The 26,169-nt window shown below is 44.9% G+C and overlaps 1 protein-coding gene across 1 annotated transcript in view; it reads right to left on the reverse strand.

Annotated features, from left to right (window-relative positions):
• Nucleotides 1-26,169, reverse strand: part of SLTM (SAFB like transcription modulator) — a 214,329-nt gene that overhangs the window by 169,616 nt on the left and 18,544 nt on the right. The window contains exon 2 of the mRNA XM_073618821.1: nucleotides 7,299-7,393. Within this exon, the coding sequence (XP_073474922.1) occupies nucleotides 7,299-7,304 (6 nt within the window). The 5' untranslated portion in view covers nucleotides 7,305-7,393. The remainder of the gene's footprint in view (nucleotides 1-7,298; nucleotides 7,394-26,169) is intronic.

Raw genomic sequence — 26,169 nt, forward strand, 5'->3', positions numbered from 1 at the left:
ACTTTAAAGCTGAACTCCAGCTTTTCGGTGTACTTTATATAGTACGAACTATGTCCCTCACTAAAATGTGAGGCTGCTGGGTGTGCAGCTGAGGCTACATACAGCATACAGCACTGTGTTCCGGGTTGGAGCTGAGACTTCCTGTCTCATACCTGGAGCACAGTAGAGTCTATCTGATTGGTGTTCAGCCATTCACATAAGTGATATATCCTAGCAATGAATACAAAGAGTCAGTGGTTGTGACATTATCAGCCCGAGAATTAATAAAAGGTACTAAGCAATTATTTTGGATAAACATACAGACAAATTCAGTTAGCAGTTGGGGTTTGCAGTTTTTCTGCTGACAATTAGTCTACTGTATTCACAAATACTTTAGAAGAGAAGTTTAGGTATCAAAAAAAAAAAAAAACAATCATACTCACTTAGCTGGCTGCAGTGCCAATACCAGCTGCAGCTATCCACCACTGCCTTTACACCAAGAGATGATCCATCAAAGACCGCTGATCTCAGTATTCAATCTACAGAGAGCCGGTGACTGTCAATCACTGGCTCTCTGCTCTGTCCCTCGGGTGCTCACTGAAGCACCATATTTTGGAGGGGGCAGGAGAGGCTGGCTCATTCTCCCAGCAGCTCGCTGAGAGGCTGAGCCAGCCAGCGGTCCAGGCATCTGGGTGGATCCTGACTGTAAAGTCAGGATCGATCTAACACCTAAACCGGTTGTGACGGGTCATAACAGTGCAGAACTAAGTGCAAAAGAGCTTTGGTCATGCTTGTTCTGTAAGTCATTTGTAAAAAAAATTGCCATGCTTCAAAATAAAAATGTAATTTTAGGGTCTGTTATAAATGGTAAAAAGTCTAGAATAAAATGCGCAGTTTTATCCATAGTAGCACTAGGGGGTCTATTTACAGAAAAAATGCTGTGCACATGTCTCCAGCATTTGCACAGCCATCAAGAATAAGCCCTGTAATTTTTTAAATATGTTAATATCATATGAATTTCAGCTGTATCTACAGTACATGAACTGCCCATAATGCAGTATATTCCTAAAATGCTGTAATCAAGAAAATACAGCATTATCGCCAGTAGATGTTGCTGAAGATCAAAGGAAGTAAACATATTACACAAACTACAGGGATCATTGGTGACAGCTGTGCAAATGCTTGAGACATTTGCACAGCGTTTTTTTTAATAGATCCATTTTTATTTTAACATGAACACTGATCAAACAAGATAATCGACTGCATATCAGATAAAATATTTTTCAAGAGAATTGCCAAGAGAAAGAATAGTTTGTAACATAAAAAATATTTATTTATTATGTTGCTAACTTAAAGGAGTTCTTCCGTCACAGCATACACTTTCATTTTATATTCATATTATATCTGAATCATATTATACTGTATATTTGAATATATATAATAAATATGAATATCAACATTGTAATAACAATACAAACAACAGTAATTTTTGACAATCCAATATAAGCTTACTAGAAAAATCTCTTTATATGTTGTGCACACTGTCTGTCTGCTTGCCACCTCTTTCCACAACTTCTTGGATTCCCTGCATGCCTTTCAGCTTCTTCTCTAATGTCTACTTTCAATTTCTAAGGACTATACTGTATCCAGGGGCGGCCCGTCCATTAGGGGTGCCTGGACGCCGCCCGCTCTCTCCTCTCCTCCCCCTATATGCAGTGGATAGATTCATGCATAGCATAAATCTATCCACATCCGCCCCCTGTTCATGTGTCCGGCCCCTTTCGCGTCACCGGGCATATCAATTAGAGCGGCCAGTTTTTTTGTTTTTTTTGAAGAACCTGATTAGAGCCATAGGCTCAAATAGGAAAGTAATGATAGGGCTTTGCCTCATCTAGCCGACTAGAATGCCTATGCGTTCCATCCGGCATATCATAAAGAACAAGATTCCTCAAGGTTTGGGACTTTAAATGGACGCAAGGCAATAATATTATAAAAGTACAAAATTTTCTGTGGATGGCGCTTCTTGGTCTGGCACGGATGAATGTTCCATTCTTATTATTTGAGTGTATCTTTTCAGCTGCTGGTGAAACAACCAAATATTTGGGAACTACAGCTTTGGGAGTGGTGCAAACTGTTAAAGTCCCTGAGGAAGATCCGCACTTCAGAGTGCATTTGAAACACGTCGGACTATTCCTTTGCAAGCTCCCCCCTCTTTTTGAGCTGTTTTTTTTCCCATATATAGATTTTTTTTATCATCAGTTATCTGTTTACATTCATATTTACATTGTATTACACTTGTTGATTTATTTATTGTTTGTCCAATAAATTTTGTACTTTTATAATATTATTGCCTTGCGTCCATTTAAAGTCCCAAACCTTGAGGAATCTTGTTCTTTAGGCTCAAATAGGCTTCACAATAGGGTGGAATTGGCAAGCAGGTATGAAATCTGGTTCTCTATTGGCCAAAACGTCAGGCGATCCTATTGGACGCCTAGCGCCGGGAGGAGGAGAGAGGAGACACCACGGAAGCTGCTTCAGGAGAGAGCACCGGAGCAGTTTTCCCCAAGCCCGCCATGCTCACCACCTGCATCCAGAGTAAGGACAGGTGGTGATGGGGGGGGCTCTTTGTTAGTGCCACGGGAGGGGGGTAGTGCCGCTCCTCCGGCAGCCCGGGGGGGGGGGGTTTGCTGCCCCACCCAGAAAAAAAACCCACCAGCCCCCACTGATATCCCATGGTACCTTGCTGTCTGCCAATAGTGATTCCAGTACTGACTCCGCTTCCTGCAACTCCTGTGAATTCTGAGACACAGCAGCACCTACTCATAGAGCATAGTGACTATGAATCACAGAATTCAAGGAAGTAAATATGTGGGGATCTTCACAATGTAAGTTTGCAGACTTCAAGATCATTCAGATTAATAGAAGTAGGCTAGAAATAATTGAAATACAGTGTGAAAATGAACATACGATTTTACATTTTGACCATAGATATGCTTTAGACCTTTCATGCCTAAGCCTATTTCTGACATTTTGTTGCTTACAAGTTAAAATCCGTATTTTTTGCTAGAACGTTACTTAGAACCCCCAAACAATGTGATGTGAAAAATGATGTTACGCCAAGTAAATATATACCTAACATGTCATTCTTTGAAACTGCGCACACTCGTGGAATGGCGACAAACTACGGTACCTAAAGATCTCCATAGGCGGCACTTTAAAAAAAAAAAAAAGTTACCAGGTTAGAGTTACAGAGGAGGTCTAGTGCTAGAATTATTGCTCTCACTCTGACAATCGAAGCTATACCTCACTTGTGTGATTTGAACACCGTTTACATATGTGGGCGCGACTTACGTATGCGTTTTCCTAGCTGTGCGAGTTCGCAGAGATGGGGACGCTTTAAAAAAAAATTCTTATTTATTTTATTTATTTATATTTTTTTACATTGTCACTTTAAAAAAAAAAAATGTGATCACTTTTATTGCTGTCACGAGGAATGTAAACATCTCTTGTGACAGTAATAGGTGGTGACAGGTACTCTTTATGGAGGGATCAGGGGTCTAAAAGACCCCAAATCCCTCCTTTGCATTTCAAAGTATTCAGATTGCCAAAACCAGCGATTCTGAATACTGTATTTTTTTTTAAATCGGTGTCATTGTCAGCCAAGTAAACCGGAAGTGACGTTGTGAAATCGGCGTCTATTGCTGGCAATGGCACCATCCGAATCGGCGCGACGCCGACTTTGCGGCGCCGCACCAATTCCCAAAAGTAGTTTCTGTATTCCTTTTGGCGACTTCTGGTGCAATTTCAATAAACATCTGTGCAGGAACCCGCACAGATTTCTCTGAAATCGCCCCCGAAGTCAGACTGACATGCAGGAATGAAATTGTGCGAGTTCAGCTGAGCTCACACAATTTCAATCCCGCAGCAGTGTGAACCTAGGCTAAAGGCTAAAACCTTTTGCACTACATTACAAGTTAGACCCTTGACAGCGTACGGCAGACAGACTTGTAGTTCTCAATAGAATACAAGTACGGTAATCAGAGAAATACTAGTCCATTTCCACTTCCTCCAGCTAAGCTCTGCAACTGATAGTGAGTACAGTGGTATGGGCAGAGAGCTAGAGAAGTGTTTGCATGACGTATGCAAAAAATGTGTACCAAAAAAATGGCGCCTTGTGGGGATGAGAACATATAAACAAACAGCTGACCCCTTTAAAGTGAACGAATCACTGAAACTGTGCAAAATTATAAAATAAAGAATAAGGCGCTATACATGTTCATATAAAAAAAACTGTCACAAAGAAAAACACTGCATCAAACTCAAATGTGCACATTAATGAGAAAATAAGCAAGCATAAAGTCCATAAGTGAATAAATGCCAACACCAAAACAGAATTCTCTGAGATAAAACTTCTAGATCTTCCACCACGAGCGCTCAATATGAAGATGGCCAGTCACCAGAGCTGTTTGACCCCTTTTTACAGGATGGTCAAGAAACACTTTGGGAACCCCAAATTGGTTCCACTAGTGGCATAAATCCACTCCAATGGCCAATCAGGAAGGAGCTAGAATGTAAAAAATTACTCCACAGGAGACACAGATGAAAGTCTCATAGTGTAGTAATTTTTAATAGAGTAAAAACAGCAGCAATAATAGCAGTTATACTCACATGTGATAGTGCCTGGCCTGGCACTAGGTGTAAACAGCGTGTGTGAGTCAACTGATCCCTGAGGGTAGCGTGCGTTCCACGTCTCACTCCGAAGGTGCAAAGCCTGGTGTGGTGTATCATAAATGGACGCGGAAATGACGGATTCTCCGCTCCGACATATGAAGACTTCCTGAAGAGCCATTCACGGTGAAACATATGTCAGAGCGGAGAATCCGTCATTTCCAGGTCCATTTATGATACACCACACCAGGCTTTGCACCTTCGGAGTGAGAGCAGACAGTTGGACACTAACTGACACTTTTTACACTTTGCAGGAACCAGTGACACTAATACAGTGATCAGTGCTAAAAATATGCACTGTCACTGTACTAATGACCGGAAAGGGTTAAACATCTACGGTGATCAAAGGGTTAACTGTGTGCCTAGCCAGTGTTTTTGTGTACTGTGTTAGGTGCTTTTACTAAGTAAAGAGATGTATTTTACTCCCACAAAATCCATCCCTACCCCCCCTGTCAGAATGGAGCTCTGCTTTGTTTACATAGGCAGAGCCTCATTCTGTGTCTTTGCCCGACGATCGGCACCCCCTGCAGGCTGAAATGCAAAATCACGTATATATACGTGATCCTGCACAGGAGAGCTGCCCTGTAGCAGTAAAACTGCTATGGGCTGGGCAGTCACTAACTGGTTAATCCTTCCAGTGCTATTCCCCCTTGTCTTAGTGTTCTGCCCATGTGCCCCTGATCTGTGAACCATGTACCCATACTGTGTTCCTGGTCCTCGCCTGCCTGCTTGTTCCTGCTCCTGTGTACCCTCTCCCTATCCTGGCTTGCTTCCTGATTCCTCTGCCTGATCTCCTGTGCATGACCCCTGCTCTGACACTGACTATGCTTAGTCTGTATATAGGTATTTAGATGGTTTGGGTAGTTGTTCATTGTTAGCGCTTACCCTCATTTGATTCACTGGTTTTGGTTTATTTGTATATTGCAGGTGCGTTTATACAACTGTCTATTTATTGTATATTTAATAAATCACATTATTGTATAATATACTTGCACCTGGCTTGCTCTGTGAAAGTGCACACATTTCTGGTCAAGCCTGTTTCACAGGATACCAGCATTCTGTATTTGTGATAAAGCTGCACTCCAAAATGCACTTCTCCAAGAAAGTTAAAGTGATTGTAAAGTCTTGTTTAAAAAAAAAAAACAAAAAAACAAATAACAAACATGTTATACATACCTGCTCTATTGCAGTGGATTTGCACAGAGCAGCCCAGATTCTTCTCTTCTTGGGTCCCTCTTCGCTGCTCCTGGCCCCTCCCTCCTGTCGAGTGCCCCCACAGCAAGCAGCTTGCTATGGGGGCACCCGAGCCGAATTTGAATTTGCCGCCCTGCCATTGCATGCACACCGCCGGTGGCGCTCGCGCTCCCGCCATGAGCTCCGTGAGTAGGATCGCGGGTCCCGTGGACACGATGTCCGCAGGGATGCCCGCGATCGTCTCACGGAGAGGAAGAATGGGGAGATGCTAATGTAAACAAGCATCTCCCCGTTCTGCCTAGTGACACTGTCACTGATCATAGCTCCCTGTGATCGGGAGCTATGATCAGTGATGTGTCACAAACAGCCCCTCCCCACCACAGTTAGAATCACTCCCTAGGACACACTTAACCCCTCCCTAGCCCCCTAGTGGTTAACCCCTTTACTGCCAGTGTCATTTTTACAGTAATCAATGCAATTTTATAGCACTGATCACCGTAAAAATGACAATGGTCCCAAAAATGTTTCAAAATTGTCCGATGTGTCCGCCATAATGTCGCAGTCATGATAAAAAATCTCAGATCACCGCCATTACTAGTAAAAAAAAAAGATTAATAAACATGCCATAAAACTATCCCATATTTTGTAGACGCTATAACTTTTGCGCAAACCAATCAATAAACACTTATTGCGTTTTTTTTTACCAAAAATATGTAGAAGAATACGTATTGGCCTAAACTGAGGGAAATTTTTTTTTATATATATATATTTTTTGGGGATATTTATTATAGCAAAAAGTAAAAAAGAATGTGTTTTTTTCAAAATTGTCGTTCTATTTTTGCTTATAGCGCAAAAAATAAAAACCGCAGAGGTGATCAAATACTACCAAAAGAAAGCTCTATTTGTGGGAAAAAAGGATGTCAATGTTGTTTGGGAGCCACATCGCACGACTGCACAATTGTCAGTTAAAGCGACGCAGTGCAGAATCGCAAAAAGTGCTCAGGTCTTTGGTCAGCGAAATGGTCCGGGGCTGAAGTGGTTAAGATTAAAAAAAAAAACTTCTGACTTTACAACCCCTTTAATTGTCTGTCAGCAAGACAGCTGCATCCATAATGTCCCCACCCAGGGACTGCCTCTCCTTAATGCATTTCACCATCACAATCAAGCCAGTAGTGGTGGAACGCTTTAAGGATGGGTTATCCCTGGGTGGGAACACTATGGATGCAGTTGTCTTGCTGACAGACAATTAAAAGTGTTTGGAAGAGTGAATATTGGAGTGCGGCTTTCATTCACCAATATCTTGTGGAGTTAGATCTGCTCAGTTAGTAATCTAGAGGTAAACAGGTAAAGGGATTTGGAAAAATCTAGACTAGTTTTTATACAACATTGATGCTCACCATCATCTCTATGTGTGTGTTTATACTTCAGTCACTTTACATGAAGAGCATAGTCTGATTTTTCTCTTGCCTTAAAATTCTGCTGGCAGCATTATCTGTTGAGGAAAGAAATGAAAGCAGATGTGTTAGTGCAAGTAGGAAATTGAAATATACTTATCTCAGATGATTTGATTTGGAATGCAATATCACAAAGCTGTTATGAAAACTGTATTTATGACAGTTCTAGAAACAACTTTAATTTTCTTTTCAGCTGTCAGATACTCATTAGAGGAACATTATTATATCATACTACATGGTATGCTCCATCTATTATTTTTTTCCAAGCTTGTTTATGTTTATAGCGAGTTGACTGTTTATTCCATAATTTTGTAAGATGTTTGCTGTTTAACTCCTGCAATAAAATCAGGATGGCAGTCTGCTTTTCTCTCTGCTACATGTTTTCCTTGAATGGTTGCTACTTACGAGCTTGTATTTCATTTCTGTACAAAAATCTGCAGTACATCTATATACTTTATTTCTTGTCTTTTCCTCTGCTGGTGTTCCTGGGCATGGCGCTGGCTCTTCATGCGCTCCAGCTGCCGCACTCTCTCTTCTGGGTATCGGCGTGCGTTCTGCGCATGCGTGAACCCGAAACGAAACTGAGGCTTGGTTCGCGCATGCAAGGCTTGGTTTGCGTCACTCGGCGGCACCTTTAAATCCTGGTGAGAGCATACAGAGCCCTGGGAATGATCATTGGCTCTGCGGCGACTTCCCTGGGCCTCTGGTGTGGCGTTCCAGGTAAGCACTGGCTCTATGGGGTGAGGGTAGGTTCTCTGCCTGGCAGCTGACTCCTATTTATCCCTGCAGTATTCCTGCTGATACCATGGATCCCTCACTGCCTCCTGGTTGCTAGCCCTCTTGTAACAGGTATGCTTGTAGTTTATACCTTTCTACCTGTTCAAGGGGGGGAGAGAGTAGGGGATTAGGGCACCCGCTGATTCCTGTCTTCTCTTTTCTGCTTCCTGTCTCACAGCTAGGGATGAGCTAAACACCCCCGGTTCGCACCAGAACCTGCGAACGGACCGAAAGTTCGAGCAAACTTTAGAACCCCATTAAAGTCTATGGGACTCAAACGTTCAAAATCAAAAGTGCTAATTTTAAAGGCTAATTTGCAAGTTATTGTCCTAAAAAGGGTTTGGGGTCCCGGGTCCTGCCCCAGGGAACATGTATCAATGCAAAAAAAAGTTTTAAAAACGTCCGTTTTTTCAGGAGCAGTGAATTTAATGATGCTTAAAGTGAAAAAAAAAAAAGTGAAATATTCCTTTTAATATTGTACCTGGGGGGTGTCTATAGTATGCCTGTAAAGTGGCCTGTGTTTCCCCTGCTTAGAACAGTCCCTGCACAAAATGACATTTTTAAAGGAATAAAAGTCATTTAAAACTGCTTGCGGCTTTAATGTAATGTCGGGTCCCGGCAATATGGATGAAAATCAGTGACACAAACGGCATGGGTACCCCCCAGTCCATTACCAGGCCCTTTGGGTTTTGTATGGATATTAAGGGGAACCCCGCACCCAACTTAAAAAAAGGAAAGGCTTGGGGCCCCCAGGCCCTATATACTCTGAACAGCAGTATACAGGCAGTGCAAACAAGACAGGGACTGTAGGTTTGTTGTTAAGTAGAATCTGTTTGTAATTTTGAACTGGTACATTTTTAAAGTGTAGCTCCAGCCAAAAAAATCTATTTTAACGCTTTTTGGAAAACATAGGGAAGGGTTATCACCCCTGTAACATTTGTTTTGCTGTCTGTGCACCTCTTCAGAAGATTTCACCTCACTTTCTGTCCAAATGACAAATGTTTTTTGAAAATTTGGGGTTTTTAGTTAAACAAGGATTGGTGATAAAGCCTCAGTGAAGAGGAGACACGTTTTTCCCATATTAACTCTTACAGGAGAGAATTTCCCTTCCTAGGGGTAGATTTCATCTCACTTCCTGTTGTCTCCTTTCGTTTGCAAGTAGGAGTCATTTGTAAGTTGGATGTTTGAAAGTAGAGGCCTGCCCTATATAAACTCTGCAGAAATTGGGGTTTTAGGTGTTGGTGTTACCACAACACTGTAAGCCCTCACAGTTACTCTTGGTGGGCGCAGGAACGGGCCGTGCTGTGAAATATTAGATCAATAATTGTAATTACATGCCATTGTTGAACAGTGGTAGAAAAATTGGGCCTTTGGTGGTGGTGGTGGTGGTGCTGGTGCCACAACACTGTATTGCCCCGTACACACGGTCGGACATTGATCGGACATTCCGACAACAAAATCCTAGGATTTTTTCCGACGGATGTTGGCTCAAACTTGTCTTGCATACACACGGTCACACAAAGTTGTCGGAAAATCCGATCGTTCTGAACGCGGTGACGTAAAACACGTACGTCGGGACTATAAACGGGGCAGTGGCCAATAGCTTTCATCTCTTTATTTATTCTGAGCATGCGTGGCACTTTGTCCGTCGGATTTGTGTACACACGATCGGAATTTCCAACAACGGATTTTGTTGTTGGAAAATTTTATAGCCTGCTCTCAAACTTTGTGTGTCGGAAAATCCGATGGAAAATGTCCGATGGAGCCCACACACGGTCGGAATTTTCGACAACACACTCCGATCGGACATTTTCCATCGGAAAATCCGACCGTGTGTACGGGGCATAAGTCCTCACAGTTACTCTTGGTAGGCGCTGGAACGGGCCCTGCTGTGAAATATTATATCAAGAATTGTAATTACGTGCACCTGTTGAACAGAGGCAGAAAAATACGGCCTTTGGTGGTGGTGGTGTTTCCACAACACTGTAAGCCCTCACAGTTACTCTTGGTGTGCGCAGGAATGGGCCCTGCTGTGAAATATTAGATCAAGAATTGTAATTACATTGATGTTTTGTTTTTACTTTTGCTGATAACTTGGCCACTATGCCAAGCACACTTATTGCTATTCCCTTTTTGGTTATATAGCATGTTGTAATCAATAAAATGATTTTATTACATTTTTATGTACGTGTGCCTAATCTTTCCCACCTCACTCAAAGTCCCAGGGCAAACTCCCCCCTTTTTCTGTGTATTCAGGGATGGAGGTGGTTGAGTGGTCACTCTAGACCTTAATCCTCCTTTTTTCCTGCTGCAAAGTATTGCATCAAAAATTGTAATTATACAACCCTGTTAAACAGGGACTGAAAATTTGGGCCTTGGGCACTGGTGCTGGTGCCACAACACTGCAACCCCTCACAGATACTCTAGTTGGAGTGCAGGAATGAGCCCTGCTGCAAAGTATTGCATCAAAAATTGTAATTACATGCCCCTGTTAAACAGGGGCAGAAAAATTGCCACAACACTGCAACCCCTCACAAATACTCTAGTTGGAGTGCAGGAATGAGCCCTTCTGCAAAGTATTGCATCAAAAATTGTAATTATACGCCCCTGTTAAACAGGGGCTGAAAAATTGGGCCTTGGCCACTTATGGCGGTGCCCAGAACCAAAAAATGTTCTTACAAGCTATCAGCATGAAAATTGAGGAGGAAGAGGATTGTGACTCAGCATAACAGGATAGTCACTCAGCATCAGCATAGGCAGTCTTGAAGGGATCTCACATAAGAAAAAAAAATCAATCAGTTACATCAACTTGACGGCTTGGTCATCCACTCTACCAAGTCTTCCGCATGTTGCGGCTCAACACGGCCAGCTGCCGAAAAAAGGACAAGCACTAATGCCCTGTACACACGGTCGGATTTTCCGACGGAAAATGTGTGATAGGACCTTGTTGTTGGAAATTCTGACCGTGTGTAGGCTCCATCACACATTTTCCATCGGATTTTCCGACACACAAAGTTTGAGAGCAGGATATAAAATTTTCCGACAAAAAAATCTGTTGTCGGAAATTTCGATCGTGTGTACACAAATCCGATGGACAAAGTGCCACGCATGCTCAGAATAAATAAAGAGATGAAAGCTATTGGCCACTGCCCCGTTTATAGTCCCGACGTACGTGTTTTACGTCACCGCGTTTAGAACGATCGGATTTTCCGACAACTTTGTGTGACCGTGTGTATGCAAGACAAGTCAACATCCGTCGGAAAAAATCCTAGGATTTTGTTGTCGGAATGTCCGAACAAAGTCCGACCTTGTGTACGGGGCATAACTGTAAATACTGCAGCTGCCTGCCTGTGGTACTAATAGGATCAGAAGAACACCACCAATTTTCTTAAGGTAGCTTTAGGTGCACACTGTGCAGAGGACGCAGTACACTAACTGTAATTACTGTAGCTGCCTGCCTGTGGTATTAATAGGATCAGAACAACAGCAATTGTCTTCAGGTAGCTTTAGTTGCACACTGTGCAGAGGACGCACTACACTAACTTGTAAATACTACAGTTGCCTGCGGTACTAAGAGGATCAGAAGAACACTACCAATTTTCTTCAGGTAGCTTTAGGTGCACACTGTGCAGAGGATGCACTACACTAACTTGTAAATACTGCAGCTGCCTGCGGTACTAACAGGATCAGAAGAACACCACCAATTTTCTCCAGGTAGCTTTAGGTGCACACTTTGCAGAGGACGCACTACACTAACTTGTAAATACTACAGCTGCCTGCGGTACTAATAGGATCAGAAGAACACCACCAATTTTCTTCAGGTAGCTTTAGGTGCACACTGTGCAGAGGACGCACTACACTAACTTGCAAATACTGCAGCTGCCTGCACTACTAATAGGATCAGAAGAACACCACCAATTTTCTTCAGGTAGCTTTAGGTGCACACTGTGCAGAGGACGCACTACACTAACTTGTAAATACTACAATTGCCTGCGGTACTAATAGGATCAGAAGAACACCACCAATTTTCTTCAGGTAGCTTTAGGTGCACACTGTGCAGAGGACGCACTACACTAACTTGTAAATACTGCAGCTGCCTGTGGTACTAATAGGATCAAAAGAACACCACCAATTTTCTTCAGGTATCTTTAGGTGCACACTGTGCAGAGGACGCACTGCACTAACTTGTAAATACTGCAGCTGCCTGCGGTACTAATAAGATCAGAAGAACACCACCAATTTTCTTCAGGTAGCTGTAAATACTGTAAAAACACCTGCCTGCCTGTCAGTAGGAAGAGAATAACAGGAACGATATATACACAAAACCTAGGATGCATATATATATATATATATATATATATATATATATATATATATATATATATATTGTGACAGCAGGCAGGTAAAATCACCTGGTTGCATCCAGGATGGAAAATATGTATGCCCTAGATTCAGGCTTTATGCTGACTTATACCACTAGGGGGAGTGCTGGGAGTCCTGCAGGGGAAGAGTTAATGAGCCCAGCTGAAGTAAGTGGGCTCATTAAGACCTATAGAAAACACCCCAGCAGGCTTAGGGAGATGCTCCATCCTGGAACCAGTTCTGTGATTGTGTAGACTGGGGAGTGTGGTATCTGAGCTTTGCGGTGAGTTAACGCCTGTGTGGCAAAACTTCTCAAAGAGAGATAGGGTCTGGGGCAGCACAAGGCTGCACCCAGTTGTTAGTTAGGGAATCTACGTGTGTAGTAAGCGGTCAAGCTGACCAGGATTTCTTTTCATGTTTCTTTTTTTGTTTTTCTGTTATTTTTCAATGCATCTAGTCTGAATAAACCGCACCTTTGTTTTTGTTTCACCTACCAAGCTGTCTGCTGTGCCTGATTTTGTGTGGTGAACCCATCCAGGGGGTCACACACACCCGCTGCCGAGCTAACCCCTCACAGTTGGTGGAGAAGCAGGGGCAGTTTTTTTTTAAAGGCCAGCATGGAGGAGATACTGAGACAGCTGGCTCTAGCAAATGCAAATCAGCAGCAGACAAATGCAGGTTTGCAAAAGAGCCTTGCAGCTCAACAACAAAGCCTTGCAGCCCAGCAGCAGATAAATGCAACTTTGCAGCAGAGTCTGGAAGCTCAGCAGAAAGCTCAACTGCAGAGTCTGGACGCTCAGCAACAAGCCCAGCAGCAATCTGAGGCCCGCTTCATAGAGCTGTTACAAAAGCAAGAGCAGAGACTCCAACAACAAATCGAGACATTAATGCAGCAACGGCCGCAGACCAGTGAGGCAAGTGGTTCCACTAATACTGCATCCTTTGGTGTGAGCCGTTTACTGACAAAAATGACTGGAGAGGATGATCCGGAGGTGTTTTTGACCACATTTGAAAGGACTGCTGAAAGGGAAAAGTGGCCTAAGGAGCAGTGGGCTGGACTTGTGGCCCCTCTGTTAACAGGGGAATCGCAGAAAGCCTATTATGACCTAGAGCCGGACCAAGCAAAAGACTATGTGGTGCTAAAAACAGAAATATTGGCACGGCTGGGTGTCACCCTGGCCGTCCGGGCTCAGCGTGTACATAACTGGACTTTCCGGCTTGGAAAACCCCCCAGGTCTCAAATGTATGATCTCATTCACCTGAGCAGGAGGTGGCTGCAGCCAGAGACTTTGACCGCACCAAACATTGTGGAACGTGTTGTTATGGATCGTTTCCTGAGAGCTCTTCCTACTGCCATCCAAAAGTGGGTAAGCCATGGAGACCCAGAAACTGCAGATAAGCTTGTGGATCTGGTTGAGAGGTACTTGGCTACAGAGAACCTGACCACCTCTTCCAGGGACTCACGGACTTTCCACCCTAAGACCAGACCATCCCCAGTGGCGGGTAAGATGACTCCAAGGGGTGAGGGTGGAGAGAGTGAGAAGGTGGGGGTTCAACCTAATGTCTGGCGGGAGCAGCCCGGGAAGCCCAGGCCGCAAGAGGCAGCGAAAAAGATTATTTGCTACCGCTGCCGGCAAGAGGGACATATTTCAGCTAATTGCCCAGTTGTGGATGAACCTATGCAATGTGACTTTATAAGGGACAGACGTCAGTCGATGTTTGCGACAGTCGCTTGTACTGCCATTCGGGGACCTAAGAAACATTTATGTAAAATGTGTATTAATGGTAGAAATGTGGATGTGTTGCTGGATTCAGGTAGCCTGGTGACATTGATAAAGGCTGAATTAGTTACTACAGTGGTCTCTGGGAATAACAAGGTGGCTGTTATTTGTGTGCATGGGGACACCCGAGAGTATCCTGTAACTTCAGTGTTTTTTGAGACCCACAAAGGTAACCTCTCTCATCAGGTGGGGTTAGTGTCTCACTTACCACATGATGCCATTGTGGGAAGGGATTTTCCAATGTTCTGGGAACTCTGGGATTGTCCTGAGCCCCCCACTGGTGCCCCTATAGACCAGAAAGATGATGACCAGAATTCCTCTGAGAGTGGTGAGGACTCTCCAGAATTTCCCTTGTCGGTATTGGCAGGGGAAACTCGAGAAAATGGGGAGGAGCCAACATCCTCAGATGAAAACATGCCGTCTGTGGAATTTTCAGATCTTGAGGTTCACAGGGAAAATTTTGCCACAGAACAGTTAAAAGACCCCACCCTAATAAAGGCACGGGAAAATGTGGTGAAAATAGATGGCGAGTTAGTGAACCCAGAAAAAACTTGCACTTACCCGTACTTCACTGTGGAAAGGGACCTACTGTATCGAGTGGCTCAAAGGGCAGAAGAAACCGTTGAGCAACTTGTGGTGCCCAAACCTTACAGGAAGTTGGTGTTGGAATTGGCCCATGGGCACATTCTTGGAGGTCATCTGGGGACAGAGAAAACCAGAGAGAGAGTATTGCAGAGATTCTATTGGCCTGGGGTCATGAAGGAAACAGAAAATTATTGTTCCTCCTGCCCTGTGTGTCAGAAGTCGGCACCTATGCCACATTTCCGTAACCCGCTGGTACCTCTTCCTATCATTGAGATCCCCTTTGAGAGGATCGCAATGGATTTGGTAGGTCCGATAATGAAGTCCGCTAGGGGGCATCAGTACATTTTGGTTATAATGGACTATGCCACCCGTTATCCGGAAGCGATTCCTCTTCGAAATACCTCGGCCAAAACCATAGCCAAAGAACTATCACTTGTTTTTAGCCGTGTGGGTATTTGTAAGGAACTGCTTACGGACCAAGGTACACCTTTTATGTCCCGAGTTATGAAAGAACTATGCAAGTTGTTCAAAGTGACACAATTACGTACGTCTGTGTATCACCCCCAAACAGATGGGTTGGTTGAAAGATTCAACAAAACCCTAAAACAAATGTTAAAGAAGGTGGTGGATAGAGATGGAAAGAATTGGGACTGTCTAATACCCTATTTGATGTTTGCCATTAGGGAGGTACCCCAATCCTCTACGGGTTTCTCACCCTTCGAGTTACTCTATGGGAGACACCCAAGAGGACTGCTGGATATCGCCAAGGAAACTTGGGAAAATGAGAGTTCTCCCCACAGGAGTGTGATTGAGCATGTCGCCCTGATGCAAGATAGAATTGCACAGGTAATGCCAATCGTAAAGGAACATTTGGCCCAATCGCAGTTAGCACAGCAGAGAGTGTACAACCGTGGGGCCAAGACCCGTACTTTTTCCCCGGGGGATAAGGTATTGGTGCTAGTCCCTACGGTTGAAAGCAAATTCATGGCCAAATGGCAAGGTCCATACGAAGTTCTTGAAAAATTGAGCGAGGTGAACTATAGGGTCAGACAGCCAGGAAGGCGAAAGCTGGAACAGGTATATCACGTCAATCTGCTGAAAGCCTGGAGGGATAGGGAATCCCTAGTTGCAGAGACTTTGTCACCGGTCCAGTCTGATTGCTTTGTTCCTGAGGTTGGAATCGCAGTCACCTTATCGAAACCCCAAAAACAGGAGGTTAAAGAGTTTGTACTTCGCAACAAAGAGATTTTCTCTGAGCTGCCGGGAGAAACATCTGGCGTAGAGCATGATATTATTACCCCGCCAGGAGAAAGGGTAAAACTAAAACCTTATAGAATACCAGAGGCCCGACGGGAGGCAATACGTGGGGAGGTTCAAAGGATGCTGGAATTGGGTGTGATAGAGGAGTCCCAGAGTGACTGGTCCAGTCCTATCGTACTAGTGCCCAAACCTGATGGGAGCTGGCGGTTTTGTAACGATTTTCGACAATTGAATAAAGTTACAAAATTTGACACCTACCCCATGCCGCGTATAGATGAGTTGATCGACCGGCTGGGAACAGCCCGATACATGACAACTCTCGATCTCACCAAAGGGTATTGGCAAATTCCCCTGGCCGAGTCGGCCAAGGAGAAAACTGCGTTTGTAACCCCAGATGGGGCGTTTCAATACAAGAGAATGCCGTTTGGGTTACAGAATGCACCTGCAACATTCCAGCGGAAAATGGACAAGATTCTGAGGCCCCATCAGAAGTATGCTGCAGCTTACCTGGATGATGTGATTATCCATAGCACAGATTGGGTCTCACATCTGCCAAAAGTGCAAGCAGTCTTAGACTCCATTCGGGAAGCTGGGTTTACGGCCAATCCAAAGAAGTGTACCATTGGACAGGAGGAGGCCAAATATCTGGGGTACACTATTGGGAGGGGAGTGATAAAGCCTCAAGTCAATAAAGTCGAGGCCATACAGAGTTGGCCACGTCCCAACAGCAAGAAACAGGTACGAGCCTTTCTGGGAATCGCTGGCTATTATCGGCGATTCATCCCCCATTTTGCTTCTCAGGCTGTGCCCCTCACCAACCTGACAAAAGGGAAAGAGTCTGTCATGGTCAAATGGTCCCCGGAGGCTGAAGCAGCATTCCAGTCATTAAAAACTGCCTTATGTAGCCAGCCAGTGTTGTACTCCCCAGACTTCTCTAAGGACTTTGTTGTACAAACTGATGCATCAGACGTTGGGTTGGGAGCAGTGTTGTCCCAGGTCTGGAACGGGGAAGAGCACCCAGTCATTTACCTCAGCAGGAAATTGAAGTCCCATGAGGTAAATTACGCCACAATTGAGAAGGAGTGTTTAGCTGTGAAGTGGGCTCTAGATTCCCTTCGGTACTATCTATTAGGTAGGCACTTTGACCTGGTAACTGATCACGCTCCTTTAAAGTGGATGGCTCAAAACAAGGAGACCAATAGAAGGATAAATAGGTGGTTCCTGGCCCTACAGGAATTCAACTTTACAGTAAAGCATCGCCCTGGCGTTAAAATGGGGAATGTGGATGCTTTGTCTCGAGTACATGCGTGCCTGACTGCGTGTGTTCCAACCCCAAGGTTGAAACAAGAGGGGGGGGTATGTGACAGCAGGCAGGTAAAATCACCTGGTTGCATCCAGGATGGAAAATATGTATGCCCTAGATTCAGGCTTTATGCTGACTTATACCACTAGGGGGAGTGCTGGGAGTCCTGCAGGGGAAGAGTTAATGAGCCCAGCTGAAGTAAGTGGGCTCATTAAGACCTATAGAAAACACCCCAGCAGGCTTAGGGAGATGCTCCATCCTGGAACCAGTTCTGTGATTGTGTAGACTGGGGAGTGTGGTATCTGAGCTTTGCGGTGAGTTAACGCCTGTGTGGCAAAACTTCTCAAAGAGAGATAGGGTCTGGGGCAGCACAAGGCTGCACCCAGTTGTTAGTTAGGGAATCTACGTGTGTAGTAAGCGGTCAAGCTGACCAGGATTTCTTTTCATGTTTCTTTTTTTGTTTTTCTGTTATTTTTCAATGCATCTAGTCTGAATAAACCGCACCTTTGTTTTTGTTTCACCTACCAAGCTGTCTGCTGTGCCTGATTTTGTGTGGTGAACCCATCCAGGGGGTCACACACACCCGCTGCCGAGCTAACCCCTCACAGTATATACACACAATACACTGTAAGTGCAGCTAACTGACTCGCCTGCCTACTCTATCTAACTTAAATCAAATGACACTGTCTCTCTCTCTCTCTATCTCTCTCTCAACGCCAGAACACACTACACAGGGCCGACGTGCAGGCAGCCTTATATAGTGTGGGGCGTGTACTAAACCCCCTGAGCCATAATTGGCCAAAGCCACCCAGACAGCGCTGTGATTGGCCAAGCATGCGGGTCATAGTGCATGCTTGGCCAATCATCAGCCAGCAATGCACTGTGATGCCCCAGTGAATTATGGGCCATGACGCGCCACTCGAATTTGGCGCAAACGGCCCATATCGTTCGCAATTCGATGAACGGTCAAACATGGGTTTGACTCGAACTCGAAGCTCATCCCTACTCACAGCCCTTCTAGGTCTAAATCCCCAAAGTAGTTCCCGTAAAGGGAGTGGGTCTTCAAAGTCGCATCGGCAATCTACCTCCAGGTGCAGCCATCATAGATTTCCTTCCAGATCCAAACAGCATAGTAGAGATCTTCCGCACCACCCCCATCTCGCTCTAGCAAGAGGTCAGAAAAATAATGCTGAGGGTGTAGGGCTCCTGTTCTGGCTGACAAATCTCTCTGTGATCACTGCTTTTCTAAAGCTGCAGATGAGAGGGATGGCGCAGACCAGTGCATTGAATCTATAATAAGGCGGGTTGTGAGAGAATCTTTACAAGAGAGGGAGGCTCATCAGCCTCGCGATTCCCCACCAGAGCCATTACGCCCTACATTAGGAGAAGATCTGGCCCAAGAGACATGGGATTCCTCCCAGCCAAGTCGTCCTTCTGCTCCTCTCCCAGACAGCAAATCAGAAGATCCAAGTTTGGGCTTTTGATATGCTTTGGTTCCCTTTTTGGTGAAAGCTGTGAGAGAGGCTCTGAGTTAGGAAAACCCTGTTACTTCTCCTCCAAAGAAGAGAAAATGTTTCAAACAGCTCAAAAAGGAGCGCCAATATTTTCCCTTTCTCTCTGAACTGGGTGGCATCATCTCTGATGAGTGGAGCAAGATGGATAAAAAAAGTTCCATGCAATCAAAAGTTATGAAGTTGTATCCTTTTAAGGAAGAGGATGTTAAACACCTTGAATCAGCTCCGTTGGTGGACGCAGCACTTATGAGAGATTAGTGAGATATGTAACTCTTCCCTTGGAAGATATGGTTTCTTTTAAAGATCCCTTTGGAGAGACAGATCGACTCTGACCTGAAACGGATTTACCTGACAACAGGAATGGCTTGCAAACCAGTACTCACTGTATCCACAGTCTCCAAAGCCATGGAAACCTGGTCTGACAGCATTGATGAGACACTAATGCCCCGTACACACGGTCGGACATTGATCGGACATTCCGACAACAAAATCCATGGATTTTTTCCGACGGATGTTGGCTCAAACTTGTTTTGCATACACACGGTCACACAAAGTTGTATCATTCTTAACGCGGTGACATAAAACACGTACGTCAGGACTATAAACGGGGCAGTAGCCAATAGCTTTCGTCTCTTAATTTATTCTGAGCATGCGTGGCACTTTGTGCGTCGGATTTGTGTACACATGATTGGAATTTCCGACAACGGATTTTGTTGTCGGAAAATGTTATAGCAAGCTCTCAAACTTTGTGTGTTGGAAATTCCTATGGAAAATGTGTGATGGAGCCTACACACAGTCGGAATTTCCGACAACAAGGTCCTGTCACACATTTTCCATCGGAAAATCCTTTTGTGTGTACAGGGCATAAGAGGTATCACCAGTGAAGTGGCGAAGAGTTCACCTATCCAGGCTGGCGTCCGCCTTTCTTGGGGAGGCTTCTATTGATGTTATTCGCCTGATGTCCCGGGCTATGTTGGCAGCTGTTTCAGCACGTCGTGCTTTATGGCTCCATCAAAGGTTTGCGGATCCGGCTTCCAAACAAGCTTGGTGCCGAATTCCCTTTGAGGGAAATTCTCTTTTCGGCAATAAGCTTGATAGTGCCATAACCCGGGCCACGGGTGGTAAATCAGGTTTCCTCCCTCAGGATTGGCGCTTACAGAACCAGAAGCGCTCCTTTCCAAGGAGACAGAATTCTGATCGCGCCAGGGAAGCGCGCAGTTACAGGCCTGGTCGGGAGTTTTCAAGGTCTTGGAAATCCACGCTGTCCTCCTTCAAAAACCCCACAAAAGGTGGTTCCTCTGGCAACCAGGATTCCACTAAGTCCTTTTGAGATTGGGCCTGCTCAGGCATGCGGGGGGGGGGGGGCTCGTCTTCTTTACTTCTGGCATGTCTGGGCGGGCTCAATCCAGGATTTCTGGACCGTCAAAACGGTCTCTTCCGGTCACAACTGGGTCTTCAACAGTACCCCAAGACTCAGATTCCCATGACTCTTCCAGATTCAAAGGAGAAAAAGCAGGTCATGTTAACTTACGTAAGCTGTTAATTGGATCAAGGCGCAGCCATCCCTGTTCCAGAAGGCGAGCGAGGCAGAGGCATGTATTCTCCTCTGTTCATGATTCGAAAAAAAAATGGCACATGGAGACCAGTCATAGACTTGACCCATCTCAATTTCTTTATCCGAAAAGAAAAGTTCAAAATGGAATCTTTACTTACAATCCAACAGTCAGTGCATCCGGGAAATTGGTTGGTATCAGTAGATCTAAAAGACGCCTACTTTCATGTTCCAGTGGCAGCGGACATCCAGCAATTCCTCCGCTTTGCGGTAGGCAAACAGCACCTTCAATTCACATGTCTCCCTTTCGGTCTAACAATGTCACCTCGTGTCTTTTCCCAAGTTCTACTATCTGTTGTTGCTCTTCTTCGGGTCAAAGGGGTTTGTCTCCACCACTATCTGGACGACCTTCTTCTCCTAGCTCAAGACAAAGATCAAATTTTAGAGCACGGAAGCCTAGTCATCTCCACCCTTCAAGAATTTGGGTGGCTCCTAAATCTGGAGAAGAGCCATCTAGAGCCAACACAATCACTTGTGTTTCTAGGGGCTCAATTTAATACGTTGGATGGCACGATCTCCCTTCCAGAAGAGAAGATTGGAGTAATTCGAGACAGAATCCGCTCAACCCTCGCTGCGTCTCACCTTTCTGCTCTACAACGTTTGAAAGTGATCGGCACGATGACAGCCACTATTCCCATGGTGAAGTGGACACAATGGTACACAAGGCCCTTCCGAAAAGGGTTCCTATATCGATGGAATTCTTCCAGCAAAAATTAGCGCATATACCTTACTCCATCCATGAAAGTATCTCTCCTTTGGTGGCTTCAAGGGAAAAATCTGTGCAAATTGCCATTCAATCGTTCCCATCACATAGGTCACAATAACCTCAGATGCCAGCAATCGGGGCTGGGGTGCACATTGCCTGACAGAAGTGGCTCAGGGCAGATGGAATTCCCCTTCTCTGGGGATTGTCTCCAACATCAATAAAACAGTGGTAAGTGCAGTGCAAAAAATAATTTAAATAAAAGAAAAGAAAAGTCCAATCTGGAAAAATGAACTCCAATAACCGGACAGATGGAATAAGATCCCTCGTGAAGAAATTGGGAAAGTCCTTCCAATATTACGTGACAATTCCTCCACCACATAAGCCCAAATACGCTTACCAGACTTGGTGGACCTCCCTGTCACAGAATGTCAAAAGCACATTTATCCCCACAGGGATGTTGTGAACCTCACATACAGCTTGAGTGGTCCCCGATCCAAACACATGGAGCTCCTGTCCAGCAGTGCAATCCAACAGCAAAAAATGGATTTTTAAGACAGCTTACCTGTAAAATCCTTTTCTTGGAGTACATCACAGGACACAGAGCACCATAATAATGACTATCTGGGTTATATGCTACCTTTAGATGATTGGACACTGGCAACCAATAGTAAGAAGGTTCCTCCCATATAACCCCTCACATACAAGAAGTACCTTTAGTTTTGTAGCAAGCAATGAAGACCCCAGAAAAGAAGGGAGGGACCTCTGTGTTCCGTGATGTACTCCAAGAAAAGGATTTTACAGGTAAGCTGTCTTAAAAATCCATTTTTCCTTATTGTACATCACGGGACACAGAGCACCATAATAATGACTATCTGGGATGTCCTAAAGCAATGCATTTTGAGGGGAGGGTAAAGTATCCTTAAATCCCCTCCAGGGCTTATAAAGCCGCTCGCAGCACGCTGTGGCCAAAAATAGTCTCCTCCTGAGATCTAATGTCCAGTTGGTAAAACCTGGTGAACGTATGAACTGAAGACCAAGCGGCCGCTTTGCAAACCTGAGCCATAGACACCTGTTGGCGCACTGCCCACGATGTACTAACTCCTCTAGTAGAGTGAGCTTTGAAATAACGAGGTGGAACCCTGCGTTTCAACTCATAAGCCTGGACAATGAGTTGGCGAATCCACCTAGAGATAGTAAAACTAGTTGCTGCCTTTCCTCTCTTAGGACCCTCTGGCAGAACAAAAAAGGAATCAGTCTTCCGAAAAGGAGCTGACATGCTTAAAGTGGTGTTCCGGCCGAAATTATACTTTTTAAATAAAAATACCCCTATAATACACAAGCTTAATGTATTCTAGCAAAGTTAGTCTGTAAACTAAGGTCTGATCTTTTAGTTTATAGCAGTAGCTTGTTATTTTATAAACTTGCAGCAGGCCGTAGCCATCTTAAGTGTGGGCATCTGAAGCCAGACTGTATTTCTTCCTGGATCTCATCCTTGCAGATCTCGTACATGCTCAGTGCAGCACAAGCAGTGTAATAGGTTTCAGGTCAGGTTTCCATAGCAACGGCAGTGTCAGAGGAAGTTGCCGCCCCCGTCCCAGAAGGCATTGCAAACAGGAAATGATGCGATGGGCCTGCGGCCAGGGAGGAGGAAGTGAAAAATGAATACAGCAGATATACAGTAAGTGCTGAGAAAAAAAAAAAAAATATCCAATTCGTTTACAGTGCGCAGATTAGTGAGGGATGCTGAAGAGTTGTAAAAGTGGGTGGAACGCCACTTTAAGTAAATCTTAACTGCTCTCACCACATCCAGTGAGTGAAGTGAATTTTTCTCCTTAGTTTTAGGATTGGGAAAAAAGGAAGGCAAAATGATATCCTGTTTCAAGTGAAAATTGGAAACCACCTTAGGTAAAAAATCTGGACGGGGCCCAATCACCACCTTGTCCTGATGTAAAATTAGAAAAGGTTTTTTACATGAAAGGGCGGCCAATTCAGACACCCTTCTAGCGGAAGTTATGGCTATCAGAAAAAACAATTTCCTGGTCAACAGAATTAAAGGAATATGCTTAATTGGTTCAAAGGGTTGAACCTGTAGGGCTGATAGCACCAAGTTCAAGTCCCAGGGGCATAAGGGAGGCTTACCCACGGTTTTAAGTGCAGTATCCCCTTGAGGAAGGTTCGCACTAAAGAATGAGATGCAATTGGCCTCTGGAAAAAAACTGATAAGGCTGAAATTTGCCCTTTAATGGTTCCCAAAGATAAGTTTAAATCAATCCCTGATTGAAGAAAGGCAAGGATCCTACCAATCGCATACTTGCGAGGATGCCATCCTTTTCTCTCGCACCAGGAAATGTACGATTTCCAGACCCTATGGTAAATATTTCTAGAAACTGGCTTTCTAGCATTTATCAGAGTCGATAAGACTGAACCTCTGATACCACGGTCCTTCAGCACCCTGGTCTCAATAGCCATGCCATCAAATTCAGCGACCGTAAAGAAGGATGGTATATGGGACCTTGAGATAACAGATCTGGATGGTATGGGAGACAAAGCGTGTCCTCCACCACAATCCTCACAATCTCTGAATACCAGGACCTCCTGGGCCACCCTGGGGCCACCACGATTACTGCAATCTGCTCTTCCTGTATTCTGCGCAACAGGTGCGGTAGCATCTGGATCGGAGGAAAAGCGTAAATCAGAGAATACCTGTCCCAGGGAACCACCAATGCATCTGTTCCGACAACGAGGGGATCCCTGGTCCAGGATACAAACCTGTCTACCTTGGCATTGAATTTGGATGCCAGAAGATCCACATCTGGCATCCCCCAGCGCTGGCAGATCTGAAGGAAAACTTCGGGGTGAAGAGACCATTCCCCGGTAGCAGCTGCTGGTGGCTTAGGTAGTCTGCCTGCCAATTGTCCACCCCTGGAATAAAGATTACCGACAGAAACGGCACATATCTCTCTGCCCAAGTTAATATGTGATTTACCTCTCTTTGGGCCGCCCAACTCCGGGTATCATCCTTGATGGTTGATGTATACCACCACCGTGGAGTTGTCGCACTGGATTCGGACAGGAAACCCCCACAGTCTGGACATCCAAAATAGGAGAGCCAAGCGAGCTGCCTGAATTTCCAGCAGATTGATGGGCAAGGTCTTCTCTGTCTGAGACCATAAATCCTGGACAGAAGCCTCTTCCAGGACTGCTCCCCAGCCTAGACGACTGGCGTCCATAGTTACTACTTTCTAGGATACTGGTGGAAAGGATTTTCCACCGTTCAAGTTGCTGGTCTCTGCCCACCAAGAGAGTTCCCTTTTTACCTGTAGGGATAGAGACATGGGATGATCCAAAGTCTGAACCGACTTGTCCCAAGCTTCCAGGATAGCTTTCTGGAACATCCTGGAGTGGAACTGCGCATAAGGAACTGCGCTGAAGGATGACACCATTTTGCCCAACAGCCTCATGCACAGACGAATCGAAGGACCTTCTACCCCCTTGACCTTCTGAACCAGTTCCACTATGGAGATGACCTTTAAGGGAGGTAGAATTACCCTTTCTTGGGTTGTGTCCAGGACCAGACCCAGATATGTTAAGACCTGAGCTGGATGGAGGGCTGATTTGTCCATATTTAGAATCCAAATATGGTCCCTAACAGAAGGTCGTCCAGATATCCTACCACAGAGATCTTCCATGACCTTAGGAATGCTAACACTGGGGCCAGAACCTTTGTGAATACCCGAGGGGCTGTGGCTAGACCGAATGGAAGTGCCACAAATTGGAAATGATACCCATCTACTAAAAATCGCAGGAATCTTTGATGCAGATCGAAAATTAGTATATGCAGGTATGCGTCCTTGATGTCTATGGACGCCATAAAATCTCCTTTTCTCAAGGATGCGATTACTGAACGAACCGACTCCATCCGGAAGGTTCGGACGTTTAGAAAGGAATTGAGGGATTTGAGGTCCAAGATGGGCCTTACTTCTCCGTTCGGCTTCTGTACTGTAAATAGGTTAGATTAGAACCCCTTGAATCTTTCTTTTTGCGGAACCTCGATGATCACCTTCTGCCTTTCCAGCTGTTCTAATGCAAGGAATAGGCCCCTCTTTTTCCCTGGGTCTGATGGAACTCTGGATACCAAATATCGGGTTGGGGGAAAATCCCCAAACTCTATTTTGTAACCCTGAGATATGGTGGAAATAACCCACCTGTCCTGAACCAATTTTCCCCAAGCATCTGCGAACAACCGCAGTCTGCCCCCCACCCGCAAGAGTGGGGGCGCCCCTTCACAAGGAAGATTGGAATTGGCCTTGGCTGGTTTCTGGGTCCAAGATCTTTTTTGACCTTGAGGCTTCTTAAAGGTAGGTGGCTGAGGCCGTCGATACCTCTTAGGGGAAGAGGCACTTGGCCCAGGAGCGTTGGGAATCTTAAAGGAAGGCTGCTTACTCCTTCTTTTAACCAGAAGCAAGGAGCTTTTCCCTTCCTGAGATTTTTTGGATATATTTATCAAAATCTTCCCCAAATAGACACTCACCGTGAAAAGGAAAGGCCGCAAGTAGCCTCTTGCATGGCGTCTCAGCCGACCAATTCTTTAACCACAGTACTCTGCGCATATGGATTGAGAGTAGCGCAAAACGAGACATCTGCTGAATCGAGTCCTTTAATGCGTCTACCGCAAAACATAAAGCGTGAGGAAGTTCTGATAATTCGTCAGAAACTTCTTTTTGAACAGGCAGGTTCCTGACCAATTTCTTAAAACGGTCCTTCAATGCCTGACAAATACCGATAGCCGCAACTGCCGGTTGTACTGCTGACCCAGCTACTGCAAAAAAAGCTTTTAGTAAGGATTCCAGTTTTTTATCTGCCGGATCCTTAAATCCCTGGGCATTATCCACTGGACAGGTTAGACTTTTATTC

This window comes from Aquarana catesbeiana, linkage group LG03 (assembly GCF_042186555.1).
Source record: "Aquarana catesbeiana isolate 2022-GZ linkage group LG03, ASM4218655v1, whole genome shotgun sequence".
NCBI lineage: Eukaryota > Metazoa > Chordata > Amphibia > Anura > Ranidae > Aquarana > Aquarana catesbeiana.